This window comes from Fukomys damarensis, unplaced genomic scaffold (genome assembly GCF_012274545.1).
Source record: "Fukomys damarensis isolate Sample0158 unplaced genomic scaffold, DMR_v1.0_HiC HiC_scaffold_18, whole genome shotgun sequence".
NCBI classification, from domain to species: Eukaryota; Metazoa; Chordata; class Mammalia; order Rodentia; family Bathyergidae; genus Fukomys; species Fukomys damarensis.
Window position 1 is genome coordinate 5290258 of NW_022900930.1, and position 20003 is coordinate 5310260.

At 40.8% G+C, this 20003-nt stretch overlaps 1 protein-coding gene and 1 long non-coding RNA gene across 2 annotated transcripts in view; one reads left to right on the plus strand and one right to left on the minus strand.

Moving 5' to 3' along the window:
- Nucleotides 1-11447, minus strand: part of LOC104848577 (potassium channel subfamily U member 1) — a gene marked incomplete at its 3' end in the record, with an annotated part of 121167 nt that extends 109720 nt beyond the window's left edge. The window contains exons 1-2 of the mRNA XM_033765578.1: nt 11255-11447; nt 6837-6956 (exon numbers count right to left, since the gene is read on the minus strand). Of these exons, the coding sequence (XP_033621469.1) occupies nt 6837-6956; nt 11255-11401 (267 nt within the window). The remainder of the gene's footprint in view (nt 1-6836; nt 6957-11254) is intronic.
- A 609-nt stretch (nt 11448-12056) lies between these two features.
- On the plus strand, nt 12057-16986 carry LOC104848569. The gene is made up of 3 exons (XR_776457.2): nt 12057-12647; nt 16682-16785; nt 16889-16986. It is a non-coding gene; the product is annotated as an uncharacterized LOC104848569 (long non-coding RNA).
- Nucleotides 16987-20003: the final 3017 nt, after the last annotated feature.

Consider the following 20003-nt stretch of genomic DNA (forward strand, 5'->3'; position numbering starts at 1 on the left):
AGGGGGGAGGGGAGGGGAGGTGGGGCTGAGCTCTAACCTACTAAGCAGACTCTCAAAGTAGCATTTTTTTCTATTAGTTTCATCTCTTTGAAAAATAAAACTTTAGGGGTCAGGGATTTAGCTCAGTGTCACCGCGCCTGCCTCACAAGTGCAAGGTCCTGAGTTTGATCCCTGCACCCCCCCCCAAAAAAAAGGAAAAGGAAACTTTCATTTAAAACTAAGGTAGCTGTATTGTTTATTGTCTAAGTTCAAACTTTTTTGTGGTACTGAAGTTTGCACCCAAGTCTTTGCACTGAGCTGGACCCCTAGCCCTTCGCTTTTTATGCTTCCTTTTGAACAGCCACCGACTCATCACTGAATGGCCCAGGGTGCACTGGAACTTGCAGTCCACCTGTCTCAGTCTCCAGAGTGCTGGGAGTACAGGTGTGCACCGTTACACTTGGATCTAAACATAAGCTTTTCAAAATGAAAGATGCTAATAACCATCACACCAAGAATGCCAGCAAAACCCCCTGGATTTACGATATTCCTGGTTTTAACAGAGAATGTCATATTGATTTATAATTACTCCTTTATACCTCTCATAAATAGTAATCAAATGAAATGAGGGGACAGTTCTGAAATCTCTAGATAGGTACAATAAACTAAAAGGGAATTTAAATTCCCTGACGTATGTCTCTAAATACTATTTCATGTTTCCTCTGAATTGGATTTTCATTACAGTTGTTATTTAGACAATTGATTTAACCAATTCAGATATATTAAGGATTGATAATTATAAGACAAAACATAATTTTATGGGAAATCCATCCAATGAGATGTTTTATCCAATTCATGTATTCACCTACAGATACTACTTTTTTGTTAGAATGAGACAGGGTTCAGCATTAATATTACTTGTTTTATATTTGTAGCTACAAATATTGAGATATCCTGTTCACAAAAATATAATAATAAATAATTATTATGCTAGGCATATACATGCATCTATATTTACACCTATTAACCTGTGTGATGATTTTAATAGGTTAGCCAAGTCTCATATACTAATTCATTTATTGCTATCCATCAGTAAGCATTTTTTCTCTCCATTTTACAATTTTCATTCGTCAAAAGGGTGTCACAGCAAAACTGCTCTTTTGTAAAATGGACTAAGAGATGGAATTCGGAGGGGATAACCTGTGTAAGGTGCCCTCAGGAAGATGGATCTTAGGATAGTGCCCCAGAGAGGATGGAGAAGCTTTGGAAGTCTGTAGATGGCCCTCGGCCCCTTCTTTGTGCTGGATTCCTATTAAAGACACAGGATGGGTGGACTGACTTGAATTCACATTGAATTTCACTGCCATGGGCACTGTTAGCCATTCACTGAACTACTGGCTGTCCATAAGGAGCTGCCGCAAAGAGAACTGCAGATTTTATATGTCTGTAGATATAATGTAAAGAAGGAGAAGAGTTGTCTTAAGTGCGCTAAATAAATAACCAAAGACAATAAATCTGACAATGTTATTCAGCATGTTCAGAGTAGAAGGAAGAAACTCTGACCAGTGGTTGCTTCCAGCAGTTGGGGAAACGAAAATGTTTGGTTTTCAGTATGTAGCCTTTGTGTTTTTGGATATTGTGCCATGTGCATAAAAAAGATAAACAATGTACCTTTCCACAAATGATCGGTGCATGAAAAAAAATGATAATTCAGAAAAATCAGCTTGAACAGAGTGGAGTATTTCCTACCAGGGTTCTCTTTATCTGTGTGATAAAGATCGTTAAAGTATATTCCCACTCTAGCACAATGCATTCTTGATCCTTGATGGTATATTAAACATAAAATACAGAATAATGAAAGGAAATGTATAGAAACATAAACGCGATAGTTCTTCAGTTCACAAATGCTTTTGCTTGTGAATGCTCCGGTTCACAAACAGAGGCATTTGGCACAATTTTGGCTTTTTGGCCTGGGCTCTGCATCAGGTGACGCACACAGCTGTGGCCGTCTTTCCCACGTGGACGCGGACGTGGAGTGAATCAAGTCTGTGAACTGAGCTGCCACTCTCCCACTCGTGTCAGGTGGCAGACAAGGTTTGCTTTCATTTAAACAGTGGATGAAAACATGGAATAAGAAACTGATCTGTTACAGTATATTTTCCCTTTTTCAGAAGTGTCTACATTAGGAAAAAAAAATCAACAAGTCTTTTGTTTACGCTGTAGCCCCACCATCATACTGAAAATGTTCTTTCTTCTGAATGAATTTTGATGTTTCATTTTTTAGACTTGCATGCCATGGTTAACAATTGAAAATGTTAATGTTTCTAAGGGTTTATGTATCTACTGAGGAGATTATACACACAGAAAAGACTGTGTTTCTCAGACAGGACTTAAACTGGAATGCAGAGACAGAAAATCCCAGATTGCCTGCAAAATATAGAAGCCAGAAAAGATAAAACCATAAAATTGAGGAATAAAATAGTGGCTAGAGTTATGCTAAAAAAAAAAGATACACTTGTCAAGACAGAGTCATAATTTTAATCTTCTACCCAGTAAGTAACAGAGAAAACAGCCACTTACATGATTAACAACAACTTCAAACCAAACTAACCAACCACAACAACAACAACAAATCCCCAAATCTCACAAAAAGAAAAAATTCTTTAAAAATAGGACCATTTTGTGAAGTAAATTCAGAAGAAATTTTTTTCCATGGTTTAGAGGGATCTAGTCCATTGTCAGCTGGCTCCAAGCCTGGAACGTCCAGGGAGAATGGTAGGGTGGAGACTAACTGTCCAGTTTGTGGGGTTCGGGGAGTAGGGCAGGAGAATAGCACAACAGAGGAATGGGTGAGAGATCATATGTATAGCACCCCAAGCTACAACTCCATGACCTACACAGGCACATTCACTATGCATTTCTTAATCCAATGAAGTTGACAGGTGAGGATTAATAGTCACAGTCATCCTCTGTGATGCTCTACGACTTCAGACCCGTAGGTGCTGCACAGTTGGCTGATGCCTTGTGTTCTAAACAAGAGGAATCTCTGGATGGTGTCCTCTTTCGAAGAGAATCTCTCTTCTTTTTAATTATGGACTGATAGATGTATCCTCCCCTTTATTCTCTTCTTCTTTTCTTTTTCCACCGTCATCTCTTCCTTTACCAACCCCCTCCTGTTTCTTCTTATCATTCTGGGGTGTGGCCATGTTTCATCTCCCAAAGTATTAAAGACAAGAGTTTGTATTCTCTTATTTGTATTTGTAGTGGTTTTGATATTAACATTGCATTTTTATTGAAAAAGAAAATTACCCATTTTCTTTGTATTAAAATTGTGTAATTAGCATTAGAGATATCCACGTACTGAAGGTTTGGTAGAATGAACCTTGAAAACATATAGATACCTTCTAGGAGTGAGAGGAATGGATTGTGATGGTGATTATAAGTCTTTGGAAGCCTCGTTTTTTGCAGATATTTGGTCCAATTTTCCTTTATGGATAATTTCAATGATTTATCATAAGAAATATCCACTTTTCAACTTTAATTGTATATACATCTTTAATTTTCCCTTTTATCTGTATGGATTTTCTCATTTTCATGTATTATTTCATATATTTATATTTTTTCTTTCTTTAGGCTAGTTGTTTTTTTCTGTTATTGTTAACATCAAATCATCAGCTGTTGTATAATGTAGTATTTTCTGACTATCTTAAATTTTTCCACTTTGATTTCATGTTTTCTTTATCTTTGTAAGCTTGCTGATTATTTTAATTATTTTTTTATTTGTCAAAATGACTTAAATATATCACATCAAATAATCTTTGATCTATACTATTGTTTGGGTCTAGATGTCCCCTCAAAGCCTCATGCAGTCATAGGTAGCTTTTATAGAGGTGGTTGAATCTAGAGTGTGCTATGCTGGGATTAAGGGTGTGGGATTACTAAACTAGTACACTGAATGGCTTAACACACCACCCTTGTCTCTGTCTGTAAAAAATAAAAGGGGCAGAAAGATGCTGTTAAGGCTCTTGTTGCTTTTCCTGTCTTGTGCCTGCCATGAACTGTTTCTCCTCTGTGACTCCCCTCTGCCACACCACCCTGCCTTGGAGCCAGCTATGGACTGAAACCTCTACAAACTGTGGGTTAGATAAACTTTTCCTCCTTTAACTTGGGGTGTTAGGTATTTTGCCTCAGCAACAAGAGAAAAAGTAACTAGCATAGCCTACTACCTAGGCAAGGGGTACGTGATCGTTTTGCTTTCATTATCTGCATTCTCTAAATATTCTATAGTTTCACAAGAGACATTTAAAAAGGGGAAATTTGAACATTTTTATCTGTTGAAACTTTTTTCTAGGTTTACTCATTTTATTATTTATTGAATGCTGTTCAGTGAACGCTGTCTATTTATACTTTGCAAGTTTTATAATTGTGCTTTTTATATGTACCAAATGTTTACAGATAAATTATAGTTACTTGTAAATTTGATTTATCTTTTCAGAATAAGGAGTTTGATCATTTCAGTCTGCCTCCTGCTGTTAATTGAGCTACTTTGGACTTCTTTATGTCACAATAGTAATTACTATTATTCTGTTCTAGTACAAGATCGGTGAGCTAAAATCCAATACTTCCAATATATTACTTTATACGAGTCATTTTTTTGGTAATTTTTATTAATTATCTTGAATTATAATTATGGTGTAGTGATATTTATGATGTCATATTTTGGATGTGTGATTTTTACATTTAGTATTACAAAGGTTCCATGTTGAACTCTGTTCCCCCAAAATAGATAATGCTGAAATCCTAGCCTCTAGCAAGTACTTCAGAATCTGACCTTGGTTGGAAGTGATAATTTTGCACATGGACTCAAGTTAAATTTGATCATGAGGGTGGGCTCTTCCCCATGTTTTTAAGCCAAGGAGGGCGTACGATTTCCTGAAAATGAGATCCTAGGACACAGGTATAGAACATTCTTCCTTACAACCTCATAAGCAACCAACTCTGCCGATGCCTTCGTCTTGCTTTAAGGTTCCTAATGGCTTCCCTTTGCAGAATAAGATCTTTCTACTTGAGTAGCTTAGCTCCTTCCCATGAAGCGCAAGACCTCACCCCACCCTCCAGTCTTTCCCAGAACTCTCCCAGGCACCACACTCTCTAGCCTGTGAGCTTTCCTTTGTAGTATGATGCAGTCTTAGTCTCCACAAATCCATTCTCTGTATGTGAAATCCTCTTCCCCTGAATTCAGTTGCTTTCTCCCTTTGGTTCTTGACTCAGTTCGAATCTGAGCTTTTCAGAGATTTCTGTGATCCTTGTATCCAGTCTAATTAACTCGGTAACCATCAGAACATGCCAACACGTAATTCCCAATGTCCTCATAGCTTTGTTTTTTTTCTCATTTATTTGGGTAGATATTTATCATCTCTGCCACCACCAGAATTGCAATTATAAGGCAAGAGTTTTGCGTGTATTTTTATGATGTGTAGAGAAGCTGCCTGGTATGCAGTTGGCAAATGACACATATTTTTGAAGGAATTAAGGTAATTACTATGTAAAGGAAAGAAGAAAGGACAAAAACAAATGCATGTGCGATTTCATTCTCTGCTGTTTTGCAGAAGTACTAGCTTGGGGCCCCTAAGGATTGTCACTAAATGTCTTTCGGTAGTAAAGTGGTTATTCTGATTTGACCTCTACCCTGTGGCTCCCAGTGCTTCAACTAGATAAGCATCAGCCATTGCAAGTTGTAAGAACATTTTTCCACCGTTAAGATAATTTTTACTGGGTTATATTCAGTAATTGCTTATTCCCCCTACTCTGTGGTGGGTGCTACCACCTTGTGGTAACCTAGTGCTCCCCCTAGTGAACTTCAATGTAATTCCCAATATTATCCTCAGACGGCCAAATACAAGTTTAATATTCAAAGACATCTTCATCAAGAAATCCTTCATATACTCCGAGAGGACCACAGAATCTTTCGTCACTAATCATACCCACAGGATTTCAGGAAAAGAGACAAAAAAAAAATAAATTAAAAGAGAGGGAAAGGAAAAGTACATTCTCAGATAATTTAACATTTCTTGCAGCTTTTATGAAAGCAATCAATGTTACTTATACATTTGAAGCAAACCTTAGCAGCTCAATTTAACAACGTTAACCAAAAAGAGCCATAGTTTCACTATCTAGGCAGTGCAAAGGATAATCTGTACCCTTCTTAACCCTAATCGAAAGTCTCATCATCAAGTAGCGGCGTACCCTAAACACCCATTTCTCATTGTTTCAGTTTAAGCTGCGCTCGTGAAATGGTACAAGTAGAGCGTTCGTTTATAGGAACTCTGTTCTTCAGACACACGATCAAATGCTGCAGGAGACCACAGTGTGCTGGGAGAGACGGACGCACACAGAGACCGTTTCAACAGCACTGCACAAAGGCTTGAGCAGAGGTGAGAGAAGGGGCTTTTGTAGTCCAGCACAGAGGTAAGGTAAGATTCCCCAGGGACAGGGTACCTGAACTGAGTTTTCACTTGTTTAAATTACTGAGCAAAGCAATAAATGCTGTGAATGCTTGAAAAGTTCGCTTTGTATAATGAAGAGTGGACAAAGAGGTCTATTGGAATCAGAGGAGGAGAAAGTAGCCATGTGCTTCAGGTCAGATTAGTTCACTAAACATCAAGGAGCTTTTGAGGGTTTATGTTTCACAAGCAGAGAATGCTTGAGAGCAACGGATAGAGGAAGGTGAGTCCTGACAAGGAGATAAGACCACCAGGGAGCCGGGAATGCTTGCTGAGGTTGTGAGAGTGCCCACACCGACACGCTCAGGGTCACGCTCGAATGCCTTAGCAAGCTAACAAGGGGAATGCACTTACCAGTACTTGCCCCACAAAAGTTTGCGCGGAAAGCAACATTTCTATTTGATTGCGAAATACTCCATAAGAGGAAAGTCTTCTTAAAGGACTATGGGTAACGAAGTCCGATGAGAGTAGTTCCTAGAAAGCAACGGAGAGGCATTGACAGAGTGAGCTGCAGCCCAGGAAGAGCGCTTGTCATGGCATCAGCCAGAAATCACTCTACCTTGCCTGGCCCAGGGAACAATGGACGCTCTCACCCAGTATCTCACAGAACGAATTGTATTGGTTTTGTATATTGCTCTGCACAGCATTTTAATTCTTTACACTTTATCCGTGGTTTTCTTGCCTATGCTCAGCCCCAGATCCTTCAAATGAACATCACTGTACTTGTCAAGTTTGATTGTAAAATTCTTCTTTTTGCTCTGGGAATGAGAGTTTTCACACTTTTCTTCCTTTTTAACTTCCTTACCTGGTACCAGAGTCTCTTTAATTTACGATCCTCCCTCATATGTATACAGTGGCTTTACCTATTACATTCGAAACTTACAGTCATCCTATGTGGCAAGTACAGGAGGTGTGACTAAATCACTTTGATATTGAAAAGGAGTCTAGGAATACAGAAATTAAATATTCTCCCAAGATCAGACAAGGGAAGGCAGGAGTCTGAGAGAGCAGCTCTATGTCTTAATAAAGTCTAACACCACCAGGAAGATAGATACTGATTTAGGACTAGTTACACCTTTGGAGGAACTTTCTTTCTCTTTTTCTTCCCAGCTCTTCTTCCCTCCAGTCACCCCCCCACCATGGTGCTAGAGCACAAACCCAGGGGGGCACTCTACTATTTAACTGCATCCCCAGCCCTTTCTATTTTTTACTTCAAGACAGAGTTTTGTGAACTTGCCTAGGTGAGCCTCAAACTTGGGGTCTCCTTGCTGCTGCCTCCAGAGTAGCAGGCGTGGTGAATTGCCCAGTCAGCTTCACTCTAACTTTTCAGAAAGCTCATTTTACATGAATTCAGGGGGTTCAAAAAAAATCACTTAAGGTTTGTGCTAATATTTACTGTGTGGTAGGAAGGGAAATCTTATTAGAAGGCTCTTTTATGGAATTCATATTCTGATTAATGATTTGACCTCGTATACACATGACTCAGCGTGTGCATTTCTGAGAGGTCTAAGAATAATTAAAAACTGTTTTGTATGACATGAATATGAGGCACTTATTTGAATTTCATGTTATAGTTAGAGGTCACTTCTGTGCAAAAACAAATTGGCTCTAAGAAATGAAAAAATCTTACTTGTGGGTGTAGAACTCTTTAAAATGCACATTTATGGAAAGATACCCAGCAGAGGGATGGCTGGGTCAAATGGAACCTCTAGTCCCAGCTCTTTGAGGTATCTCCATATTGATTTCCACAGTGGTTGCACCAGTCTGCACTCCCACCAACAATGGAGAAGGGTTCCTTTCTCCCCACAACCCTGCCAACATTTGTTATTGGTTGATTTCTTGATAGCAGCCATTCTTTGTGGGGTGAGTTGGAATTTCAGTGTTGTTTTCATCTGCATCTCTCAAATGACTAGTGATGTGGAACATTTTTTCATATATTTGCTTGCTGCTTTAACTTCTTTGTCTGAGAAATGTCTGTTCATTTCAGATGCCCATTTTTTGAATCGTATCTTTATATTTGGGGCATTCCTCTGCTGGGTATCTTTCCAGAAGAATTAAAAGAATCGTACCACAGTGATATATGCACACCCATGTTTATAGTGGCACAGTTTGTAATAGCTAAAACTTGGAAACAGCCCATTTTCCATCAGTTGGAGATAGGATAGAGATGTGGTTTTTCTATAAAATGGAGTACTACTCAGCCATAAAGAATGAGAAATTAGACTCATTCATAGGAAAATGGATACGTATTGAGGATATACTCCTAAAGTGAAATAAATAAGTCACACGTGTAAATACCAAATAGTTTCTCTGGTGTGAATAAACTGTAATAGTACATAAGATCCTAATGAGATAACTGAAATTGTGAAATGGGAAGAAAAGGGTTAAACGTTTAGGGAAAGTGGGAAGGGTAGGGGAAAGGTATTAAGGGAAAAACATGAGAAAATGAAAAAAATGGAAATAAAGTGTTTGTAAATGGGGAGGGGAGGAGGGGGTGAAGGGAAGGCAGGGGTATGGGGAAAGGATGAGAACCAAGACCTGTCATGTAAAGGTGCAAGATCCCAATAATGAATGTAACTGCACTGTATACATAAAATGTACCAATAAACTCAATGAAAGAAAAAAAATGCACATTTATGGAGAAATTGTAACTCTCCAAATAATTTTTGAAAGGAGTTTTCACAGTATCTGGATGTATGACAATTTTGCACTTGGTTAATTACCTATTCCAAAGGCTTAGAGAGAAATAGAATACTTTCAATTTATTTAAATATTTCTGTTAATTATTAAATAATTAAATATTAATTATTATCTGAGTGAGAAGTCATTCAAACTCAAGCTTCCAAGAGCAGAGCAGTACAGTGTATTCACAGCTCTGACCCCACTTAACATTTTATGACATGAATTTCACTCAAAGTACACATGAATTGAAAAATATACTCTCATATTTTTGTAGCCACATAAAATGCTTGTAATGGGAAAGAAGAAACATTTCCCGGAGCAGAATTTGTATAATTTCCATTCTACATTTAAAAAATGTTTTTCCTTTAACAAAGCTGCTTTTTTGACTCCAGTGGCAACTTTATAAAAAGTTAACATCTTGATCTTATTCAGATTTACACTGATATGATAATTATGTGTGTACAGTTTTTATTGCAGTCATGTTCTACTACGCCAAAGACAAGTATTCAAGGGTTTCTCTAAATTTCAAAATTCAAGCCACAAAGACTTGACTAAATAATGTGACTATAAACAAGGACAGAAAATCTGCAAATGTGCACGCTTCACAGCAGCTCCCTTCTGTCTCTCTCACCTTCTCCAAAATCTTGTTTCATTAACAATCTCTACTCTTAAAAGTGCATTGATCAATTTAGAGGTAAGTGATTTGATTTAAATGATTACTGGGATCTTTAAAAATTTTTAAACAGTGTATTAAAACAACAATAGAAATGCATTTAATACTAATCATTGATTAAAATTCCAAAAAAAGCAAACAAAATCCTCTTAAATATATAAATACTTAAATATAGAAAATAGCCATCAATAGTCAGCGTACATTTAATAGTTGTTGGAGAAAAGTGAAGTCAGCACTTGGTGCCAGGGGAGATTTAAAAATGAGACTCTTCAGGCAAATGCTGCCTGTGGGCCAGCCTTGTACTATGAAAATTTAAACCTGATTTATATATAATATATAAATTTATATATATAATATAGAGATATGAAATCACACCACAAGTAAAAACTTGGCAATTTATTTATAAAATGCAATATACAAGTACAGTATATTCTTCTTAAAGAATGTAGCTTCTCAGGTTTTAAAACACCCTTGTTTTTCATTCCATTGTATATTTTAAAATAAAAAGAGATGAAAACCTAGAAGCCGATTTGCCATACTCACTACCCATAAATCAGTGTCTCTGAATTATTTCCTTGATATTTATGCCACTCTTAAAGTCTTAATGCAGAAATAATTATTACTAGTGTGAACTCAGTAGCAAGTCCATGTGCTTCAAAACTGGGTTCATTTTAAGGCCCAAAACTAAATTGCTTATAACCAACAATGTTAAAAATTTACCAAGTTGCTATAAATTAGTTATGTCATTCCTCCATGTTAAGAGAAATTGTTTAAGAAGATTTTCCATTTTTTCAAAAACAAAACAAAACAGAACAAAAAAGGTACAAAACAAAAATGGGAACATTTACACAGGGCATGATAAAACTCTGCCTTTTGATCTCCATTAGAAGTCACTAGGTAGTGTTTGAATCATTTATTTCCCACTCCTAGGCAGCACCGCATGAGCCAGCTATCATTTATTCTTGTTGTTACAGCTATTTCTCAACCTCATATTCCCTTGCAGAGCTGGCTTGGGAATAGTGTCTTAGCATTTGGGCTGGGATAGGCATGCTGCGCTTGTGTGGGAAGTTGACATTTCTTACTCCTTTTCCTCTCCTTGTAGTATCTCGTGCAACTGTCTTTCTAAGAGCAGGGATGGCAGACACTACGTTTACGGGCATTTATTTTCAGAGCGGTGACCTCAGTGTCCCAGACTAACATTCATCACCATCACCAGCCACATAGGCAGGGGTGGGAGGCCTGGCCTCACCCGTGCCAGCTTTAGAATGGCAGCCTGGGTTTCTGTGCCCCCCACTGCTTCAGGAGGACCAGACCAAGCCCGAAAACTCAGGGGAAGCCTAGATTATTTGTGAAACACGAACACAGACCAGAGTATCTCTGGTTTTCACACAGCGGGGCCCCAAATAAAACAACGGACCTGCACAATTCCTGCTCTCTTGAAGCTTTGCCTTTTTTCAATGACTCTCCAGCTTATTCTAATAACGGATAAGATGAGAAGTCCAGTGAAGAAGGTCACAAAGGAGGAAAGAAGAAATGCTGCTTGAATTTCAATTCTGCAGGACATTTTCCCCAGTTCCTTCCTCCTTTCCTCTGGCGGCTTTAGCTCAAAACATCAGGAGGCAGAATCGTGGCGCTGTTCTGTGACGTCACGATGGCATGGTAACAGTTCTGGGATGTGAGGTTCCTCAGATTACTGCACCCTAACGCGATGGTGATAGCCAACGTGGCATCCCGAGAACCAGAACTGCCAACCGCTGTGTTGACGCACGAGCTGCAAATTAGTCAACAGGTGGAGATAGGTAGCAGCCACGGTGTGGACCGCCCAACGAGGAGAATTCTAGACCCAATTGTTACTGACTTTCCTCTGTGACTGGGAGAGATCACATCTTCTGGGGCCGGGATCATCTGGCTTCCTACTGGGCTTATACAGTCAGACAACTTCCAAACGACTTTTCGGATAAATTGAATCAAACCAATTTGTGTGGGACCGGATGGCTTCTGCCTCCCGGGAGCAGAATAGTCTCAGAGGACAGAGGAGAAAGACTGCAAGGATTCTGTTTATCCTTTAAACACAGTTGCTGATATGTAGGGAAAATTCATCTAAATAGCTAATGTACGACAAGAAGTCTAGTTATCTGTATAGTGCATTTGGAATTTTGCTCAGAGTGGATTATAGGTGGTCTCGCCCCCGACAGGTAACTCTGAGATGATGGGCGCGGTAATTTGACGACAGTAATCACTGCACTATTTCTAAATGCAGCAGAACATCAAGTTGTTTTCCATTTATATATTTAAGAAAAACCAACAAGAATAACTTGAAATATAAAAAACCTCAAAAACTTCTGCTTCCCTTGAGATAGGACAGGCGGTTACAGGTTGTGCGGTCACAGCCTGACCGTTACCGTGCCTGTGAGCCTGGTCTGCTCATCGCTCTTGCGCTTTCAGCCCTGCTCTGTCACCAAGTCATTTGGTCCAACAGAGGCAAAGTCCAGCACGAGAGAAGTTTATTTTCTTAGATGTTCTCAAAGGCAGAAGCGATGCAGTACCTTGCAGCTCCCACAGGTGGCAGGTGAAATGTGGGAATCCCACGGAGGGCCCTGTTTATTCGCCACGAAGGCCCATCATGAGGTGGTGGGTGGGGCCCTTGGCAGCCTGGGCGTCACTGGAACTCACCACGGGGATGCCGTGGGCCACGGGAGAAGGGAGAACAGTGCTTCTCAGAGCAGAGAAGAGCCAGTCAGACAGGGTGCGATGACCAGAGACGGCTGGTGGCTTCGAGGGTCCAGATTACGGGAGGACCTGTGCTCCAGGTTAGGGTTTCACAACTAAGCAGACAGCAGCTGCTTTATCCTAAGAACAAGAGAAAACATTTGAAAGATTATAAGCTGTAAAGAATGAGAAATTAGAGTCATTCATAGGAAAATGGATACATATTGAGGATATACTCCTAAGTGAAATAAGTCACACATGGGTAAATACGGAATAGTTTCTCTGGTGTGAACAAACTCTAATAGTACATAAGATCCTAATGAGATAATGCACCATGTGAAATAGGAAGGGCTAAAGGTGTAGGGAAAGTGGGAAGGGTAGGGGAAAGGTAACAAGGGGAAAATATGAGAAAATGAAAAAATGGAAATGAAGTGTTTGTAAATGGGGGGGTGAGGAGAGGGCAGGGACGAGGGGGGAAAATGAGAACCAAGACCTGTCACGTAAAGGTACAGGATCCCAGTGATGAACGTAACTGTACCGTGTACCTAAAATGTACCGGTAAACTCAATGGGGGAAAAATGAAAGCTTATAAGGAGAGGAGTGAGGGGATAGGATGACAGTTGTGAAAGCAACCCCTGGCTTCTCTGCTGAGATGGCGGGAGGCCTGGGGCCTGCAGGGGAGCAGATGTGAGCTGCCAGAGAGGCAGGGTCAGCCAGAAAGGAGGGGTTCAGGAGCTGAGCCCAGGAGCCTCGGAGCTGGCTCTGGGTTTCTGCAGGGCATTTCCGTAGTTTACTGCTGGGCCTTTAAAATATAATCTGAGAAATAAAGGCTTTCTACTTTTTTTTTTAAAAAAGCATATGAATGATTTTATTAAGAAAATGCTTCACTTTGTACACATCTCCACATCTCTGTAATCTACCTCTGGACATTGAAATATTCTGGAAAAGGTATACTTTATAATAGGATGAATAAATGTTTAATTTTGAAAGTTTACTTTCTGTGAAGTATGCTGTATTGGAGAAAGAACAATCAAAACTTCATTTTTAGGTGTGTGTATAGTAGCACTCGTGAACGCACACACGTGTGTGTTTACAATGCTTTTGAAAGCAATAAGTTATGTTGCAATGTTTCCTTGTAAGGGCATAAATCCTTCCACTCAATATTACAACTTTACTTTCCTCCATTCCTACAAGCCCAGGCTTATTTTCCACCCTCAAAGACCACTCACACCGTTGTCTAAACACGAGTGAATACACTGTCATCGATGACAGAACTTGCCGAAAGTCAAGGCTGGGGGTGGCTGTAATTCCACCGAGCAAGTTCCTGGTGAAATGAAGACATCACAGGAGCAGCTTCGAGTCCCTGTGTCCCTGCAGATGGCGTGTGTCCATCCCTCTGGAAATGTTACTTACGGAACATCTGAGTTTCTCAAGATTGTGTGTGGGACCGTTTTAGTTACTGAGTCTTCACCTTACAATCTTTTACATTTCCATTTTTGCACCAACCCGTCTCTTGCATCTTCATCAACATGGCAATAGGATAGTAATTACTTTTGGAGAAATCTCGCTTTTGAGGGAGCATGATCTATTCATGGTTATTTAGATCTATGGCATATTGATATCCACCCACTCTTTGAAAAAGGCCCTGCCCTTTATCATAAACTGTTCCCTTAGGGTCTATCCAAACATTGTACTGTGATGCAAATTTTAATCCAGTAGCTGGATGTGTTCAAAAGCCCATCTCTGTGTCTTTGCAGATCTGTTTTTAGAAAGTAACAGCTCTGACGTGGCTGATATTATGAAATTCATAGCTGCATTTGAAAATTAGTTGTTCGATAAAATTTGTTGGTATGCTTTTGGAGTATTAACCTTTGGGTCAAGTTTCTTATGCTCCCTGAGTATTGGCTTTCTCATCAGTAAATAGAGGAGGTCAGACTGGGAATTTTGATATCACCAGCAGCTCCATGCTGGGAATTCTTTACAGTTCTAGTCATTTCTCTAACAGACAGTAAACTTTTATCACCTCTCAGTGTCTGACTTCATCCCCCAAATACTTTGTATTTGACATAACCAAGTAAGAAGGAAGCATCATTTCTGAGTGGATTTTTTAAATTAACTGGGAATGTAATTTGATTTCTTTTTAGTCATATCATCCGATATAGCTTTTTCCCCAGAAGGAACATGGTTACCTTAGCCCCTGTGTCTGATTCCAGAGCCCCTATCTCGATGGGATCGAGTGAGAAATATGGTAACTAGTTTTCCAGAGAAACCATTATACCTTTTCTGTAGACTGATACAAGATAGATAGATAGATAGATAGATAGATAGATAGATAGATAGATAGATAGAAAGACAGGTAGATAGATAGATATATAGGTGTCGTTTCCCCCTAGTATTCCATTCATTAATTTTTGTCAAGAAGTTGCATTTTGCAGCACTGCTGAATTATTCTTCATTCTGGATATTTCTGAAGTGCATTTGTGTGTCTGTAGGTGTCTCAAAGACATGGAAATGTTACTTGGGTAATTTACTAAGCGCAAAGTGAAGAACTTCCTAAAGTCATTTATTGTGTTGACTTATTCCTAATCTAAAGTGTGGAGAAGAATCCTTTTCAAAACTTCTAGTGTCCCTGTCATGTAAAGGTACAAGATCCCAATGATGAATGTAACTGTACTGTATTCCTTAAAATGTACCAGTAAACTCAATGAGGAAAAAAACCAAAATTCTAGTGTTGTCTTGAATTTCTTCCTTTGGCCAGTAGATGGAGGTATTTCACAGGGAGTTACATAGCAAGGACCAAACTGCTTGTTTTTTTTGGTTTTTTTTTGGTCTTGTTTATGTTTTTGTTTTTGTTGTTTTAAAAATAAGATGGAGGAACCCACCCGGAAAGGGGAAACAAAAGCAGGAAGTAAGTGAGGAAGAGAGCTGTGTCCCATCCTATAATAACATCAGGGCTTTCAGACTCTTGTGCTGCACTCTGAACTTGCTTCCTGTTCAGGCTCTGTCTGTTTACCTTCTGAGCATCTATTTTTTTCTTGAAAGAACGGAAGGATAAATTAAATTGTTGGTAACTCTGGAGGTTCAAACAAAGAACAATCTCCATGGCTCCTTGAGAGTTGTGCAAACCTTTTCACGAAAATGAATAATGCAATCAGTCTCTCAGCAATCAGGCCAGCCAAACACCACACTGACAGTTTTATCAGAATGCTTAATGGCCACCAGCAGGAGCAGGCAAGGCGACCGTCCAGAGCCTCACCACTGGCAGTGCCCGTAGCAACGCTGGCCTGGCTGTGGATCCAGGGCAGTGATTACTGTGCTGCCCTATTGTCCACTAGAACTGCTCCTGTTTGGAATTACTGGTCCACCGTCAAAAGGCCGCTGAGGATCTCCGAGCACCGTTCCAGTGTCTGGTTGCATTATTCCCAGGCTTGCTCTGAGTGTTTGCTTCCAAAATCCTAATTACAGTGAACCATGCATTTGTTTGAGCCCCAACATGCAGCTTACGTGAAAACACAGTTGTCACCAGCCGCATAGGAGATGAAAGCCTTGTTTTCTGTATCGGCTGCCTGGAGCTGGCGTGTTCACACAGAGGCCGCCTCCCCAGGCCCCTGTCTCCTGGCAGGCTTTGGCAGGACATGAAAGAACTGTTCTCTAGCTCCATCTTTGGTTTGGGGACAGTGCAGCAGTTTTGTAGTTGTCTCATGAGAGAAACTAAAATGACAGAGAAACAGAATGACTTTCCAGAAATAAAATTTAACCCATATCCTTTAAAGAAAACCCAAACACTGATGTGATTTGCAAGCATGAGGCAAAGGCAGTGGCCTGGAACTGGTTAACATCTAAGCCAGTCTCTCTCCTCTGTTTTATCAAGGATAATCCTCCTTGAACTCTTTTGGTGTTACTTTCTTCATCCATATTATGATTTTAACTGCATTTGTCTAAAAAAAACCCCATCTTTATATGCAATGCTTGTGATGTGGAGCTGTTTGTGGTAATATATTTATTTTACTTTGTCAGCATATCCTCCAGGGGTTGTAAAATATAATGTGAAAGAGTTGTGTACATTAGCATTGTGATGAAAATTATCGAGCATTAAATCTATTTAGGTCCTACTTTTACTTATTCCTTTAAATAGGAGGAAATTAAGTTCCAGGCAGAGGACTTTGTTGTTGAATCTGAAAGCAGACTGAGGCTACTCCAACCTATCCAAGTGCAAAGGAGTTTGGAGGCAAAAAGGTGGTGAGTAGTCACCAGGATGAATAGAGAGCACGTCTGCCAAAAGTCTCTGAGCCTCCTGAATGTTTAACAAAATCTTCTAATCTCATTTCTAACCAAAATTAAGCTAACGGGGCTGCGTGAGTGCTGCAGGAGAGATAAAGATGGGATCCTTTCCGGCCGGGAGAGATAGTGAAAAGAGAGAACGTACCAACGCAGCGGCAAGATGTTATCTGCCGTCAAGAAAGCCAAAATGGCCAACTCTGTGAAAGCGAGGCCTTCCTTCCTCACGATGCTGTCTCGCAATCAGTAGCACCCAGCATCCATCCTTGACCAGCGAGCCTCACTTTGAATTCTCTGCTTTAAAGCGAAGGTTTCTCCTAGGCGATGTTGACACAAGAGGGCAGTATTGACTAACTTTTGCCCTTCGATTTAGTTCCCTTAATAAAACCATGGGCTCTTCAGACTACTTCTCTACAGTGGCCCTTGTCATACTGAATTACTTTAATTTTGTTTTAAATGTACATTTGGTTTTAAAGACATCTTAGACCAATCATAAAGTCAGTCATTAATAATAAATCAAATAATTGAACTCTTTTTTTTTTTTTTTTTTTTTTTTTTTTTTTTTTTTTTTTTTTTTTAATCTTTGCAGTTCTTGTCCAGAGTAGGGAGAAAAATGCAGTCTTGAGAAACAATGAGATAAAAGGAGCGCTCTTGACTGTCCCTTTCTTGGCAAAGGCTTCCTTCCCCTCAGTGGCGTTGGAAAGAGCGGGCTGCACATGCACACCTCAGCTTCCCGGGTTGTCAGGGTTCCGCTCCTCTCCGGACCTTCCCAGGTTAGAGACCTGTAATGCAGGGTTACAAAGCTTGCCTTTGCCTTGGATCACCACCCTTGAATTCAAAAATCTAATGAAGGAACCAAAATTAGAAAAAAAAATGCTTTGTTGCTTCTTCACTCAAAATGTTGCCTTTAGCTTCTTTTCTTGCTCCAACGATTCCCTTACAAGACAGATATTAATTATAGAGAGTCGGAGTCCACAGCAGAAATCAAGACACGGGCAGGAGAGCCTTCAAACTACCCCCATTCAAATGTGCTCATGCACAACCAACCCAGAAAAGTGAAAGAGGTGTCAGTAGTTCTCCCCAAAAAGATGGTGGCACAGTTAGGGCTGTGGTCCCAGCTTCTCCACCTCCTTCTCCTGAAGGGAATGAGCTGAGATGTCTCTTGGTTTCTACACTTTTTAAATCTCTGTTCTCTCTCCTCCCCTTCTGGCAGCTGGAACAAGCCAGCTGTTGGTAATGAACACATTCAGAGCCTAGTACCCTGGCTCAGCCTCATTCACTGTTCTGCGGGGCAGGAGAGGGCACTCAGGTATCTGGGGAGGCAGCTGAGCCAGTTCTCAGTCCCCGTTTGCTGAGAGTTACTGGTCTGAAAAACACACTTGCAGCTAATTGGCAATCGTCGCTTGCACTCTAATGGAAATCACTTGCTCCTCGAACAATCGTGAAACAAATAGAAAGCACCCAATAGCTGGATTTCTCAGCTTTAACACTGCCCGGCTGGATCCGAAGAGATGGCGTGAAATAAAATAAAGAAGCCACAGCTCATCACTTAGACATCCACTGCTCCCAGAGGAAGCCGTGGATTGTTCCTTCTCCACAGAGGAGCCGAGAGGGCCTCGGGGCCAGGGCAGAAGCATCGTGTACCTTCATGCGACGGCTTTGACTCTGTCCTTGGCTCGGTAGCAGTTCTGGAAAGAAAGAAAAATGCAGAATGCGGAGATGAGATCCTTTATCGGATGCCTACATCCCATAGGAGTCACATTTGGTATCACAGGAAACCATTTAAAATATTAAGCCCTTAATGGGACAGAACTTTGGACACAGTAAAACAACAACAGCAACAGCAATAGCTGTTTGTTGAGCATAAGGTTCTACATTACAGCTTTATTCGGAGTATCTTAATAAATCCTCATAACAATGCGTAGTAGATATGGGTGTCTTCATTTCAAAGATTAAAGAGTTGAACTGCAGAGAAACAGTGATTCACCCATGGTTTCTGATCTTCTAAGTGACAATTTTGATTTGAAGCCCACTGAACTGACTCCAGCATCCATGTCCAGTGCCCACTTAGTCACACCGCTCTACAGCGGGGTCCCCTCCAGCTGATGCCTTTAACCTGAGCAGGGAAGGCTTCAGCGTCTGCGCCTGCCTCCTTCTAGAGGGGCTGGACCTCCTCCCTCCCTCTAGGCCCTATGGGTCATCACAGACAGGCGCTCAATGTCCATGCAGAAGGGTCTTTATTGGCTTTCTACAACCATCCTGATGGCCTTCATGCTCTGATTTGGAGATTGTGCTGATCGGAGGCAAAGTCTTCAGTCTAAGGAGGAAAAGGGGGGTGTGGAAGTTGAGCAATGGAAGGCAGAAAGAACAGAGAAGATTTAGGGCCTTAATAAGCAGCATTTTGTTGCCTGCACAGTGGACAGCTCTCCTAAGGACCAGCCAGCCCGGGCAGCTGAGATGCTGTGAAGAGCTTCTGGCCCCAGGGAAGGCCTGGGTTCTGGGAGGTGGAGCTGCATTCCGTGAGAACCGCTTCGGCGTGACGTCTGAACTCCGGGCGCCATGTTCAGAACCCACTCTGAAACACAGTAGGAAGGAACATAACTGACAGTAGGACCCTTGGTACGCTGCCATTGAGGTCATGGGTGTGCACATCTGGGATTAGGTCACTGATTTTTCCCAAGAGTCAAGCTGTTGGTCAGGTGGAGTTGACAGAAGACAGCCAGATGCTTGGGGATCAATTTTACTTTGATAATTCAGCAGGCCTGTCAGCTGAGAGCCACCGATCTCCTTTTATCTCCTCCATAACAACTAGCAAAACCTATACAGTTTGCATCAGATGAGTTCAGTGGAGGAGACTGACATACAGTAAAGGCAGACATACAAAGGGGACTTAGTACTCATCCTGTAGCCTTTGGAGTAGGGAAATGGGGACAGGTACTGTCTTTAGGGAGAAGTCAGTGATGGAGAGCCGGGGGGTCCTAGAGGTCAAAGATAGCGCAGTTCCAGGTGAGGAAATGTCATAAGAAGAGAGACGGGCATATGCCAGGTGCAGAGGAGGAGAAATAACTGTTTGGGGTTCAGCATTTCCCACCTCCTTCGAGGTACCTGCCCTCGGCAGTGGGTGTGAGCATCTCTTGTCGGCTGAGGAAACTTGTCAAGGACCGCAGACCGGGGCAGGA